Genomic DNA, 22,768 nt, shown 5'->3' with positions numbered 1-22,768 from the left:
GCCTTTTCTATCAAGATATAAAACTCTTGATCTCCTCCAGCACCAGGTCTGCCTGCCAGCACTCTGCCATGTTTCCTGACATGATGATAATGGACTAAACCTCTGATACTATAAACCAGCCTCAATTAAATGCTTTACTTTATAAGGGTTGCCATGGTGGTCATGGTGTCTCTTCACAGCAATAGAAATCCTAACTAACATACTCCCTCACTAACTTTTATTTTCTTTAATTCTAAATTTTGCCTTCACTGTCGCCTCCTTATATCACTCTAATTTTATCACTCCCATTCTTTTAAATTATTTCATTTTAGGAGTTAGGAATGTAGCCTTGTAGTGGACTGCATGCTAAGAATGCATGAGGCCCTGGATAAAATTCCCAGCACAAGATAATTGATGTATATTCTAACTATAATTACACATTATTTGGCATACGGAAAGCACAAATGAATACTGAATAAATGTGTGCCTATAGGATTAATTCTAAATTCTAGTCTGACACTCCAAGGTATTACAAAGTGTAGCTGCTGGGAGAGGAGCTTTAATTTTCCTCAGGGATGTTGACCTGTGGACGCTGCCCATGCTTCGTAGATAGCTCTACACCCATGCATGTACTGATAGCACCAATAAGTGGTTTGAAAAAAGAATACAAGAATTTAGGAGGGAGATAGTTCTGGGAGGGTTTGGAGGGCAGCAACTGGGGAGTGGATTTGATCAAAATACACTGTATACCACCTATGAAATAGCCAAGAAAAAAAATTAAAAAATGTATTTTTCTAAATACAACTTCCACTTCCTTTTCTAATGTATCTCTCCCAGAATCCTATGCTTCAGGCAACTTGCCTGACAACTTGCCTTTTTCATTCTCTATGTAGGCTATCGCTTTTGGGAAGTCTCATGAGCACTTCTCTGGAAAACTTTCGGTTTTGAAAACATTTTCGTATCTTACGTGTTCAGGATTCACCTACGCTTCTCTGCTCCGTGACACCTCACCGTACACTGTACAATACAATAAGTTTCACTCTCTCCTTCAGAAAGGCAGGAACTTGCTTTTATTTCCTTGCCTTCAGTGCCTCCCTCAGGAAACCTTTCATCGACTGTCAAAGTGTAAGCTCAGTTAAGTGGATGGGAACCAGAAGGAAGGAGGTCTTCCCCACAAGCTCAGTTTCCTGTTTTTGGAGCGTCCCCTTTCTTCAGTCCACCTCCTTTTCCCTGTGTTTTCAGCTCCAATCTATTTACATTTGAATGTCAAAGCTACAAATTCCCAAGGAGCAGCTAGAACACTTGACATTTTGTAAGTTAAATCACCTACAGTTTCTCTGCAGCCCAAGGCATTATGTACTAAATGATTCCTTAATCTATTGCTGGTGGGTAGCTGTGAGGCCCGACTCCCGTAATAAAAAATATGTTTCTCATCTTTCTAGTTGCTTTCGAGAAAATTTCCCCCCTTTTGCCGCACATAGGACAAATATCTTCATTCCCTTGCACTATTCATAATCTTTGACATAATTATCTGTGACATATTGATTTAAAGTGCCGCTGCAGAAAATGGAACAGGAATGTTTCGCTCGGCCTTCTGGGAGTTGTAGTTCTAGAGGCACCCTGGCTGCCTGGCTGGCCCCGGAACTGCGGACTACAGCTCCCAGGCCTTCTCTAAGCTCCTACTACACAGGCTCAAAGCCACAAACCAGTAGGTGGTGGCTGTATTGTATCTATTGTATCCCTTGGCTGGTGCATTTTTACAATTCTCTAGACGTGAAATTGAGAGTGAAAAGCATGGCAGATGAACAAGAAATCATGTGCAAATTGGAAAGCATTAAAGAGATCAGGTAAGCCTTTGGCTGCTTAATGCAGCATCCTTCCACCCTCCTCGACGTCCCCTCCCTTCCCGGGCATCCCCGGGAGCAAGGAGAACTGCTTTTCTGTGGAAACTATCTATTGTTGGATTACTTGCAAAGGGAATCAGGGGAGGGAAAGAGGGACATTCATCACAGAATTGCTAATAAGGTGAAGAATGAGGGGGCGATGGGGTAAGTTGAAATCAAGTCTAGAAGAGGTAGTTGGTAGAAGTGTGTGTGTGTGTGTGTTTGTGTGTGTGTGTGTGTGTGTGTGTGTGTGTACCAGGCAGAGGGAAGAAGGGGAGATGGCGATATCTTTCCAGATGTAGCTGAGATAGAATAGAGGTTTACAGAGACACCAGGAGCTGGTCGCCAGATAACTAACTGCATTCTTTTGATACAGAGATGAGCGCTGCTGTTCGCGGACGCATTAAAATAAACAACAAACAAACAAACAAAAACTTGTTTAGTACAAGTCGCTTTTCACTTCTTGCTTTAGAGAAGTTGAGAATGATTTTTCCCTTCAGCTTCATGAACCAGAGCTTGGGAAAGCCTTTTGAGAGCTAAGTTTAGCTGGCCAGTCAATTCAGTTTGCAACTTTTCTGTGACTGTAGGCTGGGGATGCAAATGAACCTGGGGAGGGGGCTGCTCTTCTTTTAGTGTAAATCTTTTCACTACTTTTTTTTTCCTGTCCTGGAGTTGGAAGGAGGTTGAGAACTACGAGAATGTGAACAAGAGCTGGAGGTCTGACAAACTGGTAATTGTCACACCTCCAACAGGTTAGTCAGCACGCAAGTTTTGATGTTGTAGTAAACAGTAGTAACTCAAGCGCTATGTCAGCCTCCCCTGCCCTGTGTAACTAGAGTGTTTTTCAGACATATCGAAAAAAGAAAAAGGGACATAGAGCATATTTTTGGACAAATTAGGCTATGATATTTAACCCTGACAGTTTTGACAAGAGATTTAACCTCTGTGGCATCTGTGTGGGATCTCCACATGGTGATGCTAGTGAAGAATCTTGATTTCATCTTCCACTTTGAGGGACAGGGTTTTTCTTTTTGCAAAGCCAGGAAAATTATAATTTATTGAGTCCCTGGTATGCCAGCCCCTTCCCCATTTCAACCACTTTTGCAAGTGCCCTATGACTTTTGTCGTAATTGGGAAAATGGAGGTTCAGAGAATTTTAGGGATTTCTTATGTTTCTGAAGCTTAACAGTGCTACATTTTGACAGGAATTGGGTCTGCCTACAAAGGCTCTGTTCTTCAGTTTCCCATTGAAGGGCTGCTGCTGTCTTTTTTTACAAAGACATCAGGAGACAGAAAGTGAGATTCTTGGGTGTAGGAGAATGCTACTAGTGCAGCTAATGAAAAGATTAGGCCTTGTAGTAGAAAGCCTCTAACTTCAGCCTTCTATGAATTTTAAAATAAGCTTATCTTATCCCTAGAAATGGAATATTTGGGATCAAGGTCATTAACCATTAATCCCCAGTGAAAATAGACCCCTTTCAGGGGAGACCAAGTCCATAACCATGACTTTTATTCCCCAACAAGCTAAGATAGTAGCAGGAGAGATTTAGAGAGAAGGGTGAAGTAACACTGCAGTAATATGGGTGTAACACTTGGTTGTCAAGAAAGACCCAAATTACAAACTAGACTACTGCTGAGAGTATCAGAAAGCCTACTAAGACAAAAGATTTAAGATGCAGAATATCCAACTTTTATTGAAAAACTTCTCACTGTACCAATCAATCTACAATAATGACAAAATACCTAGATGCCAATATTGATAAACCACAGATTCAAAATAATCTAACAAAAGTTTTAAAATATACATCATGAAGACGCTTCAGTAAGCAATTGCTACACGCTGGGAGTATATAATCATACAAAAATCACAATGCAGAGAAACTTTGGACTTTTAAACAGTGTTGAAAATGTTAAAGACTACAGAGACATTCAGAGTTGGAGTAAATGCCAATTTGTATTATGTTATTGTCATGAAACTATGAGAACCAGAAAGTAAAATGTGTTAGTTTGAATGAAGATATCCCAAATAGACTTAGGTATTTGATACTTGGTTCCAAGTTAGTGGTGCTGTTCATACCAGAGAAAGTCCCTGCTCCCTTTACTGGGGACCCCACTTGCATAATGAGTCTATGGGCTGCATCTGAGCAGGGGTTTTAGGTCATCTCCACACATTGTCCTTGGTTATAGTTTCAGTCTCTGCAGATCTCCCAGGGGTCAGTCGTTTTTTCTCTCTGTTGGTTTCCTTTTGGAGTTCCTGTCCCCTCCAGGTCTTTCTATCAGCCTCTTCTTTCAAAAAATTCCATGCCCTCTGCCCAAAGATTGGCTTTGTTTCAGCCTCTGCTTCAATACCTCAATTAGTAGAGTCTTTCAGAGGCCCTCTGTGGTAGACTCCTGTCCTGTTCCCATCTTCTCCTGCTTCCAGTATCTATAGCATTTGCCCTTCTGAATGAGGATTGAGAATCTTCTCTAGGGTCCTCCTTGTTGTTTAGCTTCTTTAGAAATATATATTTTAGTATGTTTACCCTATATTATATGGCTAAAATATCCACCTATGAGTGAGACATGTGTGTCTTTCTGCTTCTGTGATACCTCACTCAAGATGATCTTTTCTAGTTCCCACCGTTTGCCTGCAAATTTCATTATTTCCTTGATTTTAATTGCTGAGTAGTATTCCATTGTGTAAATGTATCACAATTTCTATATCTGTTCCTCAGTTGAGGGACATCTAGGTTGTTTCCAGAAATCTGGCTAATACAAGTAGAGCTGCTACGAACATAGCTGAGCAAATGTCTTTTTTGTATACTTTGAGCATACTTTGGATATATGCTTAGGAGTGATATAGCTTGCATTTGAGGTAGCACTATTCCTAATTTTCTGAGAAAGAGCCACATCAATTTCCAAAGTGGTTGTACAAGTTTACATTCCCACCAGCAATGGATGAGGGTTCCCCTTTCTCCACATCCTCTCCAGCATGCATTGTCACTTGAGGTTTTTCTCTTTTTAATTTTTTTTTTACTTTTTATTAATTATAATTTATTCACTTTGTATCCCAGCTGTAGCACTCTCCCTCATCCTCTCCCAATACTACCCTCCCTCCTTTTTCTCTTCCTATGTCCCTCCCCAAGTCCACTGATCAGAGCTAAACAGAGAATTCTCAGTAGAGAAATATCGAATGGCAGAGAAACACTTAAAGAAATGCTTAACATCCTTAGATATCAGGGAGATATAAATTAAAACAACCAGGAGGTTTCACCTTACACCCAGCAGAATGGCTAAGATCAAAGAGTGAAGTGACAACCCTTGCTGAGAGGATGTGGAGAAAGGGGAACCCTCTTCAGTTGCTGTTGGGAATGTAACCTTGTACAACCACTTTGGAAATCAATCTGGCACTTTCTCAGAAAATTAGGAATGGTGCTACCTCAACATCAAGCTATACCATTCCTAGGCATATATCCAAAATATGCTCAACCATACAACAAGGACATTTACTCAACCATGTTCCTAGCAGCCTTATTTGTAATAGCCAGAACCAGAAAACAACCCAAATGTCCCTCAACTGAGGAATGTGTACAGAAATTGTGGTGTATTTGCACAATGGAATACCACTCAGCAATTAAAAAGAAGGAAATCATGAAATTTGCAGGCAATGGTGGGATCTGGAAAAGATCATCCTGAGTGAGGTATCCCAGAAGCAGAAAGGCACACACAGTATGTACTCACTCATAAGTGAATAGTAAGCCTAAAAGATAGGATAAACATACTAAAATCTGTACACCTAAAGAAACTAAACAAGAAGGAGGACTCTAGGGAAGTGTTAGGACCAAATAAGGCAATGATGAGGTACACAGTAGATTTTATATGAAAGAAGTTCATTAGATGGAGATGAAGAGAGAGAAGAAGGAGAGAGTAGGACATGATAGGGGGAAGAGAGAGGGGGTGCCCAGACAGAGAAAAGGGAGAGGGCAAGAGCGCCAAGAGAGAAAGAGGCAAGAGAGACACAACATGGCACGTTGGTCCCTTTAAGGAGCATCGTAACCAGGCCTGCCAGGACTACCTGGCTGCAACACATTATGACATCACAGGTTGCTAGGCAACCCAGAAGCAGGTGCCTAAATACTTACATTCCTCCCTTTTTCTATAATTAAAAAATGAGGAACTTGAGCTACTTCTCATGTAAGGTAAGTTAAAGTATATAAATTTAGGTTCATTAGAAGCAACTCTTGGTTGCCATGCAAGGAGTTAAGAGAGAGAGAGAGAAGAAATACTAGCAACAAAATGGCCAGATTACATGGTGAAGAGGAGGAGGGAAAGTCTCTGCCCTGGAAAGTGCAGGGTAGAGGGTTGCCAGCCATGCAAGGCAGCAGGTAGGGACTGAGGAATGCTGGGAGAACCTGGAGCTGTTTGTCCTGGTCCTGAAGCACACCATTTCAGCCTTTTGTTAATAATAAGTGAATATTGGGCGGAGGTTCTCTTCTGGGTACTTCCTGCTGACCCTGGGGCACTGTAGGAGGTCAAAAGGTTAAAATGCTGGTGAAGTCCAGTAAGAACAGGCTGTTTTGATGCTATGCAGAGTCTGTGAGAACATCTATGGCTGGAAGAGAAAGTGCAGGTCGAGCTTGATGGAAGTCTGAGGGTCAGACTTGAACACTTGTGGTAGCTGCTTTGGCACTGTTGTGGATATAAGAAACATCTGTGTCTGGCAGGATACTGAAACATGTATAGGAAGAAGGTAAAGTTAAGTAGGTTATGGAGAAAATTCTTTAGGTGTACGTTTAAAACTTTTGGGAGAGCGAACAGAGGTGGAAGGTTTGGATCAAAGAGACTTGAACATGGGGACCTCCATTTACCTGAGGGGACCTCCATATACCCAATTACTGGCAGTAATTAAAAAGGCTTTGCTTTGGATCTGTCATCTAAGGAAACTGAGGCCAAGTTTGGTTAGAGAAGTGTGTAAACTTAGGGGCCCTTAAAGCGGGCACTAGGTGTGAAATTCTCCAGAAGACATCTCAGAGGATAATCTGGAGGAACGGATGAATGGACTATTCCCATTGGGAAGGTAGGAGTCAGTGACCTGTCAAGGCATCCAAAGAGCAAGGTTTGACCCAGGAGAAATGGTCCTACCTGATCCAACAGCAAACCAGCTTTAGCCAGAGACCAAGGGCACAGCTAGCTGCCCATAGGAGACACAGTTTACCTAATGCTAAGATTTTCATAGGCCAGCATGAGGGGGAAAAACTGTGCACATAGAGGGAAAAAAAATCTCTCCCAAGGGAAAGAGGAAGTTCTAAATGTAGGTCAGCAGAATGGGTCAACCGTAACCAATGAGGACTATGGCTAAGGGGGGGGGCCTCCATCTCAAAAGATAGTAGAAAGTTGCCGGACGCTGAACAGTCAAGCTTACCCTGCCAAGAGAGGCGTTTTAGGCTGATAAATGAGGTAAACTCACCAATCCAGCAGCTTGCTAATGAGGGGAATTTACCAATCCAGCTAGTGTTGCCTGTAGTGTTGTCGGGTAGCCAGGAAAGGGAGCATCTTCCTGTTTGTATTTTGGCACCTGCTCAATCCACATCCAGAAAGGCAAACGGGATGGACTTTGGAAGAGGGAGAAAACAGGGAACAGGACAGGTGCCTACCACAGAGGGCCTCTGAAAGATTTTATTCATCAGGCTATCGAAGCAGATGCTGAGACCCCTAGCCAAACTTTGGGTAGAGTGCATGGAATCTTATGAAAGAAGGGGGAGTTGAAAGGCCTGGATGGGACAGGAGCTCCACAAGGAGAGCAACAGAACCAAAATATCTGGGCATAGGGGTCTTTTCTGAGACTGATACTACAACCAAGGACCATGCATGGAGATAACTTAGAACCCAGGCATAGATGTAGCCCATGGCTGCTCAGTGTCCGAGTGGGTTCCATAGTAATGGGAACAGGGACTGTCTCTGACATGAGTGGCCTGCTCTTTGATCACCTTTTTCTGAGTGGCAAGCAACCTTACCAGACCACAGAGGAAGACAATGAAGCCACTCCTGATGAGACCTGATAGACTAGGATCAGAGGGAAGGGGAGGAGGACCGCTCCTAACTTTGGGTTTTGTACTTCTTGAATATGTAGCTCAGACAACTCATTTTACACATCTCAGTCTCTAAATTTTGTCTTTGAAAATTGTAATATGACATTTCATAGCATATACATTTTTTAGAGCAGTTGCTCAAATGTAATGGGCTCCACAAATACAAAATCTATTACAATTTATCAAAACTGTTATAACATAACTCATTTTGTGGTACCAGGAATAGAACCCTGGGGATCATATATGTTAGGTTCTAACACTCTATAACTCTATCATTAAGTTAAGTGATATGTTCCTTAACATGTTTTCTTCTAAAACAAAATAGATTCCCTCCACTTCCTTTATTTTGTCTTTTCATTTTCATTTAATTCCTGGAATTAATTTTTTTTCTTGATTTCTTCTTTGGCCCATTGGTCATTCAGTAAAGTGTTATTTAGTCTACATGTATAACTGCTACTGATTTGTTTACTGTTGATTTTAAGCTTTATTGTATTGTCGTCATAGGATCTACAGTGCAGAGTTTTTCATTTTTTTATTTGTTAAAATCTGTTTCATTTCCCAATATGTGGTCTATTTTAGAGAAGCTTCTATGAGCTATTGAGTAAAGTGTATATTCTTTGGTATTTGCATGGAATATTTGGTAGATATATTAGGCCTAAATGATACCATTTAATTCTGTTGTGTTGGTGTTTGTTTTTTGTCTTGTGTCCAGTCTATTAGAGGAAATGGGGTATTAAATTTATCTGCTATTCCTTAGCTGGAGTTACTTTGTCTTGAAATCTTCTTATGAAATTGGTTACACAATAGTTTGGAACATATATGTACTTTCTTCTTGATTAAAATAAAGTATCTTTTTCATATTTTTGAGACTTTAATTACATCATTTTCCCCTTCCCCTTTCTTCCGCCAACCCCTCTCATGTGCCCTAATTTTGCTCTCATTCAAATTTAAGGGCCATTTTCTTTAATTATTGTTATGGGTAGGAACTGGGTAGGACTGTTGGGTGTTCCCTCCTTCGGAACATTGTATGGTGCCTTCTGGTATCAATGAAAGCTAGTCTTTAGGGAGGAGGCTTTCAGGCCATATTCAGCTCATATCCTCTGGGTCCTTTGTCCAGTGTGCTGGGTGTCTTCAACAATAGGGACCTACCTTCCATCTCTGGGGCAAAAGAAATAGTTTATTATGTTTTGGGAGTCTCTTGGAAAATCTTGACCAACAACTCAAAAGAGGGTTTCTCATCCTTAGTGTTTTTTGTTGTTAGTTTATGGTTTTGTATTTTTTTTGGGGGGGTGGGGGTAGAATTTCAGCCCAGATTGGAAATTTTCATTTAAAGTATGTATTTATCTGTATTATAGCTATTTTATGTAGCTAATAATATGATTTTATGACTTTTTTAGACATCCTTATTATTTTACTCTTCCTTCTTTTTTTCCTCCCCTTTCCTTATTTTTCTGATTTCCCCTTTACATCTCTTGTACTCTGCTTTTGTACTTTCTACTGCTTCCCACTTGCAATGTTCTCATTTAACTTTCGTAGTGTGGTGATTTGAATGAGTGTGGCTCCTATAAGCTCTGATATTTGAATGTCTAGTCCCTAGACATTGGTAGACGTTTAGTGAAGGATTACTAGGTATGGCCTTGTTGGAGGAGGTATGTCGCTGGGGGTGGGAGATGTAGAGGTTTCAGAAGCCCAGTCCAGGCCTACTCCCAGGCCCAGCCTCCCTGCCCCCGTGTGTGTGTGTGTGTGTGTGTGTGTGTGTGTGTGTCTTTCTCTGTCTGTCTGTCTGTCTCTGTCTCTGTCTCTGTCTCTGCCTGCTGCCTGTGGATCAGGATTTAAAGCTCTTAGCTATTATTCCTCAGGCCTGTCTGCTTCTTGCCATGATAATACTGGATGAACCCTCTGAAACTAAGTAAGCCCCCAATTAAATGCATTCTTTTATGAGAATTGATGTGGGACAGAATCCCAACTGAAGCTTCCAGTACCAAGAATCATTACATTTAATTGAGTTGTTGGCCAAAGAAGTCCCATGGGAACTCACAAACAAACAATCCAGGGTGTTGCTAAGGCTATAGAACGTTCTTCTCAAACTGACAAGGCCCTGTTACTGAAGACAGTGCTTATAGAACTCATTGATAATGGAGAAATTGAGCTAGTTCCTACCTAAAGCCTTTACCCCTATGGGCTAATGTTCTTGGTACAGGAAGGTAATCTTTATGCTACCAAAGGAGAAACAAACACCAACCTAGCTATAAGCCTACTGATCTACAATGGTGTCCTGATTTTAAGATATTGTAGTGCAGTGGTGACACGTATCTTGGTGGGAGTAACCAACTAATATATTTTTTTACTTAAGACCCACTCCATGAGATGGAACCCATAATCAATGCTGCTCAGATGATCAAGAACCTAAAATGCTCAAGGACCTAGGCTAAAATCAAGTACTGCTGTCCTACCAAAGGAATGTAACCATAAAACAATTCCTAATGGCATCCTGTTATACTCATAGATCAGTGCTTCGCTCATCGCTGTTAGAGAAGCTTCACCCTGCAGTAGCTGGGAACAAATACAGGTACACACAGCCAGATATTATGCAAAGGGTGAGAAACTGTGGGACATTCAGCCCTAAACAGAATGTCTCCATTCAAATCCCTCCTCCCAGGGCCCTGAGGAGGATAGAACCCTGTGGAAAATGAGGCAGAAAGAATATAAGAACCAGAAGGATTAGAGGCCACTAGAAATAAGGCCTTCTAAACACAAATGGACTGGTGCACATATGAACTGACAGAGACTGGAAGCAGCATGCTATATTTTCTTCACTGTATCTTTCTGGCCTTTCGTTGAATAGTAAGTGGCTGAGGCTATGTGCACTTATATTCGGGTCTTCATTTTGTTTCAGTGGTATACATGTCTTTTTTCTGACACCACCGTGTTTTTTATTATTATTATTATTTTGATTCTGATAGTGGCATTTTGATATCTGGAATGGTAGTCCCTTCAGCATTGCTCATGATTGTTTTGGCTACCATTCTATTTGTAAGGCTTTCCCTTGAGTTTCCTAATTGTATTGTTGAGTTTTTAAATTCCATCTTTATTTCATCTTGAGTGCTCTTCAGTTTTTCTCTTTGTTGAATTGCATTTTCAAATCCTGCATTATCTTTGCCATCTTATTCAGCCTTATATTCCCTTTGAGTTAATTTTCTTTAAGTTCGCTGAGCTGTTCATTTCTGTTTTCTTTAAACTCCTTGAATTTTTTGATGAAGTTTATGACTGTTGTTTTTTTAAGTTCTGTATCCTAGGACTAACTTAAAGTAACTGTTCTCATATACTGTCTTGCACTGAGACCTGGGGACATGGACTTCTTTTTTTGGTTATGTATTTGGTATAGACATAGCACACTTGGCTGATACCCAGGATTTGCCACCCAGTACAAGTTGGCAGTTAATGCAGGTGGATCTCACCAGGGTGGATCTAGTCCCTGGTTGTGGGACCTGAGTTAGGTATGGAAACTGAGGAGAGTTCAGGCAGGTTAGGATCATGCATACTCACCAGGCTAGTCCAGAACACAGCATGTACATGCCTGTCTGGCTCTGAACTATGCATCTGGAAGAAACATCCATAGAGGCAACTGGAATTGGAAGGTGTTTTGCCAGCAAGCCCAGATATGTTACCTGCATTTCCTCGAGTACATAGACAGGCTAGAGGTTCGTTGGAAGGGAGTGGGCTGGGGTCTATTGTATCCTAAAGGGAAGGTAAGGGGCCGGTGAAAGTGATCTACTGAGTTCTAAAAGAAAGGAAAGGGAAAGAAGAAAGTTTTGATCCTGGCCAGCAGCTACAGGGCTACCTGAGTTGGAAGGGCTTGTGCCAGGAAATGCAGATAGGTTAACTTTGTCTTCCTTCTATATGGACTGGCTAGGAGTTCCTGGGAGTGAGGGTTTCAGGGTGTTATAGGTTCAAATAGAGAAATAAGGGTCAAGAGAAGGTTGCAATCCCAGAAAAGCATCCACAATTCAACCAGGGTTGGGAAGGACTGTGCTTGGGTGCATAGGTAAGTTTCCTGTTTTTTTGCCCCACGTGGTCTGTTTAGAGGGTCCCTGGCATTGAGGATGCCAGTTTCATGAGTCTTAAAGGGAGAAAGAGGATCTCTGAGAAGGTCTGCTGTTGCTATCTTTATTTAATTGATATAAAGTAGAAAGGCTATTCTTGGCCCCATAACAGGCAATAGTTTTATATAACACTTATAAGATGGCATATACTAAAAAAAAAATTCTAATCTTAGTAACTGGTAATATGCTTTACAACACACATATACTACTTTTTGTAAGCTCTTTGTCACAAAGGCTGGACCACTGTGATGAAGGAGATAATTATGGTTGAACTATTGGTCAGAGTTAGAGAGTACACTGTCATTTGTTGACTGCTCATCACGTGCCACATAGCTTGGGAACTTACATGAGTTAACTCATTTAATCCTTACAGCATGACCTATGAGGTAGGTGGTGTTATTTCCCCGTTAGAACTGAGTCAGTCAAAGCTGAGAGAAGTAAGGCAATCAGATAACTTCACTTGATATTTAAACATTGAAGAATCCCTTTTCAGATGAGGAGGGGGGACCTAACTCATCCCAGCTTGTCAGCTATGTGTTGATTTCTTCGAAAATCCCTTTAGTCATCGAAGCCTGTCTCCCACTTTCAGCAGGTGGTTCTGTCGTGCTAATCTGTTGGGTTGTTCCTTTAATGTGTTGTGTCTTTCTGCTCTACGGCCTTCGTTCATGCTGTTTTCCCTACCTAGACTGATTCCCTTTGTCTCTCTGTACTCACAACAGAGGACAATTGATCAACAAACTAAATACTTGTTGGATGTGTGTGTGTGTGTGTGTGTGTGTGTACGTCCTCACACTACTTATTGCATATTCACTAAATGTAGCTAAATATAAATTTAACTGTTATTATTATACAAAGGCAAAAATCTAGTAAAAGGCAGGACCAGCACGTATTCCCCGGTATGAGATTAAAGTACATGTTCTTTCATGATGTGTCTCTGCCAGCACAAATGGGATCTTGGCCATACACTCACTCAGCTGGATATATGAATGAAGATGAGATGCCACTCTGAACATCAGTTTCATATTTCAAAAACTAGGGTAGAAATAGACAAAGTTCCAGGTATTGTATATGTAATCCAGAAGGGGTTGAGAATAAAAGTATAGACAAGAAGGGGTCTATATAAATAATTTTCCAATAAAACTAAATATTGTTCCTCTGTAAGACATGTCAACAGCTACATCAAGAGTTCTACATATGCCTGGTGATCTAACTCAAAGGTAATGTAGGGTAGTGTGTAATATGCAGGTTTTGTAGTTACTCTTCCCTCAGTGTGTCAATCTTCCTGACATAAGAAACACAAGGGGAAATTTTTATATTAGTATTTGGGCTGTATGGTATGAGAGCCATTAGCCACAAGTTTAAAGTTAAATTCATTTAAACTAAATAAAATGTGTAACTCAGTCCCTTAGTTATAGTAGCCACATATCATGTGCACTTGTTGTTTTTGACTGTGAGAGAAAGGGTTAGAAAGATGGCTTAGAAGGAAAGTCCAAACTCCACTTTCCATTTCTTTCTCCATTCTCCTATTGGCCTGTTTCCTACTCTTGCGAAATTTCAGGAACAAGACTCTGCAGATGGAAAAGATCAAGGCTCGTTTGAAGGCTGAGTTTGAAGCTCTTGAGTCAGAAGAGAGGCACCTGAAAGAATACAAACAGGAGATGGATCTCCTGCTACAGGAGAAGATGGCCCATGTGGAGGAACTCAGACTGATCCATGCTGATATCAATGTGGTATGTGGCTACTTGTTTAGAGCCTATCTCTGGGCTCATTAAGGAAGAGGAAGTAGAGAATGTTGTTACTTTTCATTTAATTGTGACTGTAGACAGCTCAGAGTAGAAGGTAACAAGATACTGTGCAATGGAAAGTGCCATGAGTTCTGAGTCCAGCTCTAGTTATGTCACTGACTAACAACAATTGACAAGTCCTTCATTTCTGAACATCATATTTTCTCCCTGTATTATTATTATTATTATTTATACTTTATTCATTTTGTATCCCCCCATAACCCCCTCCTTCCTCCCCTCCCAGTCCCACCCTCCCTATCCCTTCTTCATGCATGCCCCTCCCCAAGTCCACTGATAGGGGAGGTCCTCCTCTCCTTCCTTCTGATCTTAGTCTATCAGATCACATCCGGAGTAGCTGCATTGTCATCTGTGGCCTGCTAAGACTGCTCTCCCCTCAGGGGGAGGTGATCAAAGAGCAGGCCTATCAGATTATGTCAGAGGCAGTCCCTCTTCCCATTACTATGTAACCCACTTAGACACTAAACTGCCATGGATTACATCTGCACAGGGGTTCAAGGTTATCTCCATGCCAGGTACTTGGTTGGAGTATGGGTCTCTGGGAAGACCCTCTCCCTGTATTTTAAAAGTAGCTAATTGACCTTCAAGGGTTCATTCAGTTCTGACGTGTTTACACTCTGGAAGTCTGCAGCGTAAGAAGCAACCAAAAAAAGTGGACTAGATTCCTGCCTCTTGAGGACAGCTTAGCATGCTCAAAAGCTTCCATCCAGACCAAATGAATCATCGCTGCCTGCTTATGAAAGTGGGGGGCTCCCTCATTAGACTGCCATTTGCAAACTCTTGAAATATTGAGAATAAACTGCTGAGCTGACCAACTTCAGCTTGTTGAAGTTTGAGCTTTAAACTTGTTGGGAGATATTCCTGTAGAGGCTGGGCTTCTATACTTATTGATTCCTTTATCAGGAACTGGGAAGATTTTTTTTTTAATCTTTATTTTTTTTTTACAATTTATTTACTTTATATCCTGATTGTAGCTTCCTCCATCACTTCCCCTCAGTCCCCCTTCCCTCGCTCTACTCCCATCCCTCACTGCTAGAACACTGAAAGGAGGAGCCCTTCTCCCCTACTATCTGAGCCTAGCTTATCAAGTCTCATCAGAACTGTCTGGATCCTCTTCCTCTGTGGGCTGGCAAGGTTGCCCTGTCGGGGCAGGGGGGAGTGATGGAAGAGTAGGCAACTGAGTTCATGTCAGAAACAGCCCTTGTTCCCCTTAGTAGGCAACCCACATGGATACTGAGCTGTCTGTGGACTACATCTGAACAGAGGTTCTGGGTCTTTTCCATGCATGGTCCTTGGCATGAAATGTGCAGGCAAATGGATGGAACTAGCAAAGATCATCCTGAGTGAGATAACCCAGAACCAGAAAGACACTCATGGTATATACTCACTTATAAGTGGATATTAGCCATATAATATAGGGTAAACATAGTAAAATCTATAGACCTAAAGAAGCTAAACAACAAGGAAGACTCTAGGGAGGATGCTTAATTCTCATTCAGAAGGAAAACAAGATAGATACTGGAAGTGGCTTAAGAGTGGGAACAGGATAGAAACCTACCATAGATATCCTCTAAAGACTCCACCCAGCAGGGGATTGAAGCAGATGCAGAGATTCACAGCCAAACTTTGGACAGAGTGCAGGGAGTCTTATGGAAGAAGGACAAGGGGCAGAAGGTAGCAGGACTGGAGAGGACAGGAGCTCCACAAGGAGACCAACCAACAAAGCCAAAAAAATCTGGGCCCAGGGGGCCTGCAAACAAGTGGGAAATGTTTACCTGTCAGGACCTTTTTAATCCTTACAGCCTATAACAATATCTTTTTTTTTAATTCACTTTTGATAGAGCTAAGTTTCTATTCTTGGGAAAGTCATTTCTGTGGGATTACTTATTTTCAGAATATTGTCAGGCCTAGAATATTTTAAAAATACATAAATGAGGATTGCATAATAGACCCTTGAGGTTTTGAGTATTAGTGAGCACAAGATTCTGGGTCTCCAGAGGGAACCATACACTCTGCTGCAAACTAACTGATGATATAGAATCAATAGAATGAGTAACATGTTTTTGACAAAGAGGGTGAGAATCCAGGCCAGTAAATCTCAGACTGGGGCACCAGGGTCAAATGGAGAGCCTACGAGAAACAAGTTAAACTTTACTCCAGAGTTTCTAGTTACATATGTTAGTTAAGGGCTTGAGAATTGAAAATTCTTCATTTGTAAATGCCAATGCTGCTGCTGCAGCTGCTGCTGAGGGAAATGGGGTGGTGGGGTGGAAGTGTGGCAACCACATTTGAAAACAATTTACCTAGGAAAGAATGTAACTGGCCTAGAGGACACAAGTCATCATTTTTTTAATTTTTTTTTTTTTGCTTTCTTCAGATATGGTTTCTCCGTGTGTAGACCTGGCTATCCTGCAACTTGTTTTGTAGGCCAGGCTGGCCTCAAACTCACAGAGATCTACTTGTGTCTGCCTCCTAAATACTAGGATCAAAGGCATGTGCCACCACCACCCAGCTAAGTCTTCAATTTTGTGTAGGTTTTGTCCCTAAGAAGTATTTCCCTAAATAAATCCTTTACTCTCTGAGCTTCAGCTCACTAACCTCTAAAATCAATGATAAGGTGAACTAGATGATCTCTAAAGGCAATTCCAGCTATGCGATTCTACTAATTTGAGTTAATTTAACAACCATTTTTATGAGCTTTTACTCCTATAATTAATTCCTATATTAAGTGCTTCACATGAATTTGATCTTTGAATCAACCGTGTAGAAAAGATAGAGAACTTGAACATAGATTGGTTTTCCTCTGGATTCTGTGCTATTATCTATTTAGTGATAGGTTAAAGCCTCTTGAGAACTTTGGGATCGTTTCTGTTTTTACCCTGCTCTATTTTTCAGATGGAAAACACCATTAAACAATCTGAAAATGACTTAAACAAGCTACTAGAGTCAACCCGGAGGCTTCATGATGAGTATAAGCCGCTGAAAGAACATGTGGATGCCCTGCGCATGACATTGGGCCTGCAAAGGCTTCCTGACTTGTGTGAAGAGGAAGAGAAACTCTCCTTGGAGTAAGACGCCTGCCTCTGACTCCAAAATAACACTGTGTAGCAGAAGGGAGGGGTGGGGAGGTGCAAGATGGATATATACCTAAAGCCTGGCCAAAAGTCAGAATATATAGACCTATTAGGCCTTTCAGTGGGTCATTCCTTGCATGACCTTCTGCAAATCTCTATGCTGACAAGTTATATAAGAAAAATGATGAGATGAAGATTAATAGGCAATTTTTAAAAATACCTTGTGCAATTTTTGACAATATAAGAATTTTGCCTATGCACTGGCATGATGGCTCAGGGAGTAAGAGTAAAAGGACTCTTGACCAAACCTGGGGACCTGAGCTCTGTTCCTGGGACCCATATGGTGGACTGAGGGAATGAATTCTTGAAGGCTGTCCTATGACTTCCACATGGACATGGTAGCATCATGTGCCTGCCAACACATAAATGTGCATAAATAAATGTATTCCATGTAACATTTAAAAATGTTTAACATTTTTAAACATTTAAAAACCTATGATTTTTAAGCGGTCATTTTCTAAGTTAGGATCTAGAGGAGTATACAGAAACTTTTGTAAACATGAAATGATACACTTCCATGTTATCCAGGACTTACCCTATCATTAAACCTCAAGACTCAGAGTAAAATACTAGGCTCACTTTAAAGAGAGTGAGAAAGATACGCCCAACAAAAAGTATACCCTAAAGGTACAGCGTGTTGCCTGTGAAAGTAGGGAGCTTCAGGTTCCTAAAAGGATATAAATACAGGCCTGGGAATGCATAATAAGAATATTGTAAATGACCATCAAATAGAGAATACACCTAAATATCTTGCTAGCCCTGAGATTTTTTTTCTATCATCCGCATCTATCAGAGTTAAGAAGCAAAATGTCTACCATTTCCACTGATAATGTGTCTCATATTAAGGGGAAAGAACCATATGTTATGGGGAGGGTACTCCCTTCTAAGAGGGGTCCTAGTATCATTTTTGGCTCCTTAGCATAAAGACTTTAAGAGAGGCAAGGCTCTTCTTGCTTTTAGAATGATCCAGCCGATGTGTTTCATTCCCAAAGTTACTTCGAGAAGCAGAAAGCAGAATGGCAGACAGAACCTCAAGAACCCCCCATACCTGAATCCCTTGCTGCTGCAGCTGCTGCTGCCCAACAACTCCAAGTGGCCAGGAAGCAGGACACACGGCAGGCAGCCACCTTCAGACAGCAACCTCCACCTATGAAGGTGAGTAAACTAGACTGGACCTCCAATAGAAGGCTGATGATATGCTGTTTGAAGTTTTGGTCTTATTTATTTTAGATTTTACTTAAGCAACGTTTGGCACACAGAGGATGGGGTGCTCTGTTGATTCCATGTTGCTTTTGTTTGCTTGTTTGTTTTTTGTTTTACATTCCCAGAGAGATTAGAATACAGGAAGCTTTGCAAGCTCCGCTAACATACAATTTTCTGTAGGTTAGAAAGATAATCTTTATACAAATATATAGGGAACATATTTCATTAGTGAGGGATTCAGCAGAATCACAAGGCAGGTTCTAAGTATATTTGGTGAACAGATGAACAGATGTTTACATGGTTGGAAACAAATGCTGAACTAACTTTGGAAATTTTTATACAGAAATTATTTATATCTTATAGAGACATAAATGTATGACTTTTATGATTATGTTTTCTTCCCAACAGAATTAATTTGCATTTTGTTATGCTAAAACTGTTTGTAGGTTATCAATGCAATATCACAGAATCAGGCCAATAGTAGATAGTCAAATAGGCATTCTACTTGAGTGGAATGCCCAGCAGACCATAACCTACAGGTAGAATCTGGCTTGCTAAATGTTTTCATTGAAGATTTACTGGCATACATACATGCCAGTTGACTTGCGTGTTATATCTTAACATAAAATATAGTTGAATAACTGCAACATACTACTTAATGTAAAAAATTCTACTATATTTATGAAGCAACTCGTGGTTCAGGATGTAAAAGCATTTACCTTGTAAACCTGATGGTCTGATTTTGATCGCTAAATCCCACAGTAAAAAAAAAAAAAAAGAACCAACTCCCAAAAGTTGTTCTAGGAGAGAACAGAAAAGTTGTTGTCAGATATCCATACCGGTACTGTGGCATGTACACACATATTATGCACATACACACAGATACACAAACAAATTATCAATTAAAAATATTTTGAAGTCTAAATATTCACTGTCTTGATTATAGAAAATGCTTGCTGATTCATCCTGTCGAAGGAAAATCAATAGTACATGAGTGAGCCTGTTATAATGTTCTTATATAATGCTACATTGATATGTAGTTCTTATTTCATTTCTAACTTTTACATACATTTTTCTATACTGTATGTGTTAGTTATATCCTCCACTCTCAAGTGTCTATGGTGTCCGAGAACACAGATTTCTACTTGAATCTTACTGGTAACTGTTCCATACCAATGGAAAATTATAATTGTTTTCTGGGCCCTTCAATATCAGCCATATGAACCATTATTAAGAGACTGACTATTTATCCTGTCTACTCCCTCCAGGCCTGTTTGTCATGTCATCAACAGATTCATCGAAATGCACCTATATGTCCTCTTTGCAAAGCCAAGAGTCGGTCACGGAACCCCAAAAAGCCAAAACGGAAGCAAGATGAATGAAGAGAGGGTGAAGGGACCTTGATCGTAAACCCTCCCCTTGGCCACAGTGATAGATGTCCTGATTCTTTTTAATATCCCTTCCTTACCCTACTGAGTCTTTTATTTAATTTGCTGGAAGAATAACCACTCTCTCTATGCCCTTATTTCTTTCTGCTCTTGGAATTTCTGGTTTAAGAACAGCTGTGGTTTGGGTGCTAATGACTGGGTCTCATGAACTCTCCCTCCTCTCCCACTCACATTTCAACTACTGCCCTAGTTTGCAACTGCGCAACAGGTGAAAGGCCCTAGTTGTTTTGTTCCTGAGGACTGACGCCTAATGAGCTCTAGGGTGTAAGGTCTAGAGGAGATCTGTATCTTGCTTTAGGAAAAGGCCTCAAAGATTTCCTTCCTTCCGTTTTTGCCTTAGGTTCTGAAGGACAACCACTTTATTTTTGCTGAACTTCCCAATGAGCTGAATGCATATATCTCTACAATATTCAGGTCCTCATTAAAGCCTAAGGATAACTTAGACAAGTGTTCCTTTTTATATTAACTTGTGAGGCCCTGGTGTTATTTTATAGTTCCATCCAAGTCTTCCAGTTATACTCAAGTTCTAACATACCAGGTTGGGCATCTTGAGATTCCCAAGGTCTTTCCCCATACTTCTAATCTTTGAAAACCAGTAGATATTCCCCACAGTGAAATTAGAGAGCCAGCCCCATGTTACAAGTCTCACCTTGTTCACTGCTTCAAATACTAGGTTTTATTGCTATGGTATAGGAATTGCACTGTGCTGAGGAGCCCTAAGCTGACTTTAGGTTTGGATGTTGTTCAAAAACAATTATGTTACTCTAATACATGCTCAATGGTCTATCATTGTGAGGATAGAAGTTGATGTAGTGTTACATGAATGCCAATCATTTTATACATGTGAGTAGGACTTTACTTTTTTTTTTTATTCTCTCCTCCTTTTGAGTCTGTCTTCTATAAGATAGCCTCAGTTAAGGACACTTATTGGTCACTCTTTTTATGTGGGTTCTCCCAAAGAAAAGTCACTAAGCCCTTCAAGCCACACAACTCACTTCTTTATCAAAGCTAAGTCTCCTGGTCATGTTATTCTCAGACCTATGGAAAGAAACCAGGGCTGACTTATCAAAAAGATTTAATTCTAGGTCTCTATACCTGGCTGGGGAGAAAAGGGAGATACTTACCCTATTTTTCTTTAACTTTTTGTTTTGTGTTCCCATAATATGTGTTCAAAATATTAAAAATTCCTCTCCTTTTTGAAAGTAAAGGTATTATGATATGATTTCATAAATTCTTTTAAATAAATGTTCATTTGTTGGAATAAATGTTAACTGGGTGCATTGTGCATACTGGATAATAATAATAATAACAATGATAGAATGAGAAAAAGACTGATTGGGCTACAGAGATATGACCGGGAGCTGGGACCACTGTGTGTGAAAAAAGATAGCTAGATGGCTGGAACAGTGCAGTGGCTGTAGTGGAAGTGACAGTCCAAAAGCAGGACCCCAATGCTGAGACTCACCATGATTTTCTTAGAGTGACTAATTAAGAATATAGGGAGGATTGTATCCCTGCCAGCGCCTAAGTGAATGAAATATGGAGCATGTCCAAAGCAGGCCAAAGCAATTATTTTAAGGCTGGAAATATAGAACATAGGCATAAAAGCAGCCAAGATCTCGGTAGGATGAGCACACCTAACAAGAAATGTATGTAGAAGCATGAGTGACTGACCCTTCCATATGCCCCCTACGATCCTCATAAACTGATAGCCAAGCTTGGAACGTTTGGTCACCAGCACACCAGAAAGGCTGTGGCTGGCAGATGAACGTGTCTCAAACCAGGAAACACATACGGAAAACTATTTGACATATCAGCTCCCAGCAGAGAGAACATACTGGTCTAACTTGTTTGAATTACTAAAAATAGCAGCTCCCTCTTTCTGTCTTGACTGACAGATTTTTATGATTACCTTTTTTTCTGTACCAGTCTTCTAATATTTTCTTTCCCTGCCATTCATGCTTTGATACTTTTTCTTTATCCATTCCTACCTTTTAAAAACCACAATTGTTTGTATGTTTTTTTTTAATTTTTGTTAAATGCAAAACAAAATGACCCTGAGATTTCACCTTAAACCCATGAGAATAGCTAAGATCCAAAATTCAAGTGACAATACATGCTGGAGAGGATGTGGAAGAAAGGAGAACCCTCCTCCATTGCTGGTGGGAATGTAAACTTGTACAACCACTTTGGAAATCAATGTGGCACTTTCTCAGACAATTAGGAATAGCACTTCCTCAAGATCCAGCTATACCACTCCTAGACATACATCAAAAATATGTCCAAGTATACAAGGACATTTGCTCAACCACATTTGTAGCAGCTCTATACATAATAGCCAGAAGTTGGAAGCAATCTAAATGTCCTTCAAGGGAGGAATAGATACAAAAAATGTGGTACATTTACACAATGTAATACTACTGAACAATTAAAGCAAAGAAATCATGAAGTTTGCAAGCAAATGGTGAGATCTAGAAAAGATCACCTTGAGTGAGATATCCCAGAAGCAGAAAGACACACACGGTATACTCACTTATAAGTGGATATTGGATATAATATAGGATAAACATACTAAAATCTGTACACCTAAAGAAGCTAAACAAGAAGGAGGACCCTGGGTAAGATGCTCAATCTTCATTCAGAAAGGCAAATGGGATGGACATCAGAAGAGGGAGAAAACAGGGAATCTCTCAATGGAAGAATTGATAAAGAAATTATGGTACATTAAAAACAGGAACATCATGAAATTTGGAAGCAAATGGATGGAACTAGAAATGATCATCCTGAGTGAGGTGACCCAGAAGCAGAAAGACACACATGGTATATATTCAATTATAGGTGTATATTAGACATATAATATAGGATAAACATACTAAAATCTATATAACCCTAAGGGTTCAAACCTCATTTAGAAAGACAGATGGGATGTGCATTGAACGTATGACAGGAGTCTACTGAGTGCATCTGAAAGACTCTAACTAGCAGTGTTTTCAAAGCAAAGATTCATAACCAAACTTTTGGAAGAGTACAGGGAATCATAAGAAAGAAGGGGAGTTAGTCTGATGGGGAAAGGATAGGAGCTCCACAAGGACCAGGGCACAGGGTCTTTTCTGAGACTGACATTCAACCAAGGACCATGTATGGATAT

At 40.4% G+C, this 22,768-nt stretch overlaps 1 protein-coding gene across 3 annotated transcripts; it reads left to right on the top strand.

Annotated features, from left to right (window-relative positions):
• The first annotated feature begins 1,575 nt into the window (after positions 1-1,575).
• Zc4h2 (zinc finger C4H2-type containing) lies at positions 1,576-20,885 on the top strand. Of its 3 annotated transcripts, XM_021626296.2 has the most exons (5): positions 1,576-1,826; positions 13,592-13,763; positions 16,731-16,903; positions 17,962-18,124; positions 19,441-20,885. In XM_021626296.2, exons 1-5 carry the CDS (start codon positions 1,774-1,776, stop codon positions 19,552-19,554), a joined length of 675 nt encoding a protein of 224 aa, XP_021481971.1. In that variant the 5' UTR covers positions 1,576-1,773; the 3' UTR covers positions 19,555-20,885. The 3 variants fall into 3 exon arrangements, with proteins under 3 accessions (XP_021481971.1, XP_021481972.1, XP_060230544.1); XM_021626297.2 differs by lacking the exon at positions 19,441-20,885 and having other exon boundaries at positions 1,617-1,826; positions 17,930-18,122; XM_060374561.1 differs by lacking the exon at positions 17,962-18,124 and having other exon boundaries at positions 1,619-1,826.
• Positions 20,886-22,768: the final 1,883 nt, after the last annotated feature.

Source organism: Meriones unguiculatus, chromosome X, assembly GCF_030254825.1.
Source record: "Meriones unguiculatus strain TT.TT164.6M chromosome X, Bangor_MerUng_6.1, whole genome shotgun sequence".
Classification (NCBI taxonomy): Eukaryota; Metazoa; Chordata; class Mammalia; order Rodentia; family Muridae; genus Meriones; species Meriones unguiculatus.
This window is presented reverse-complemented; position numbering and strand designations above follow the sequence as displayed.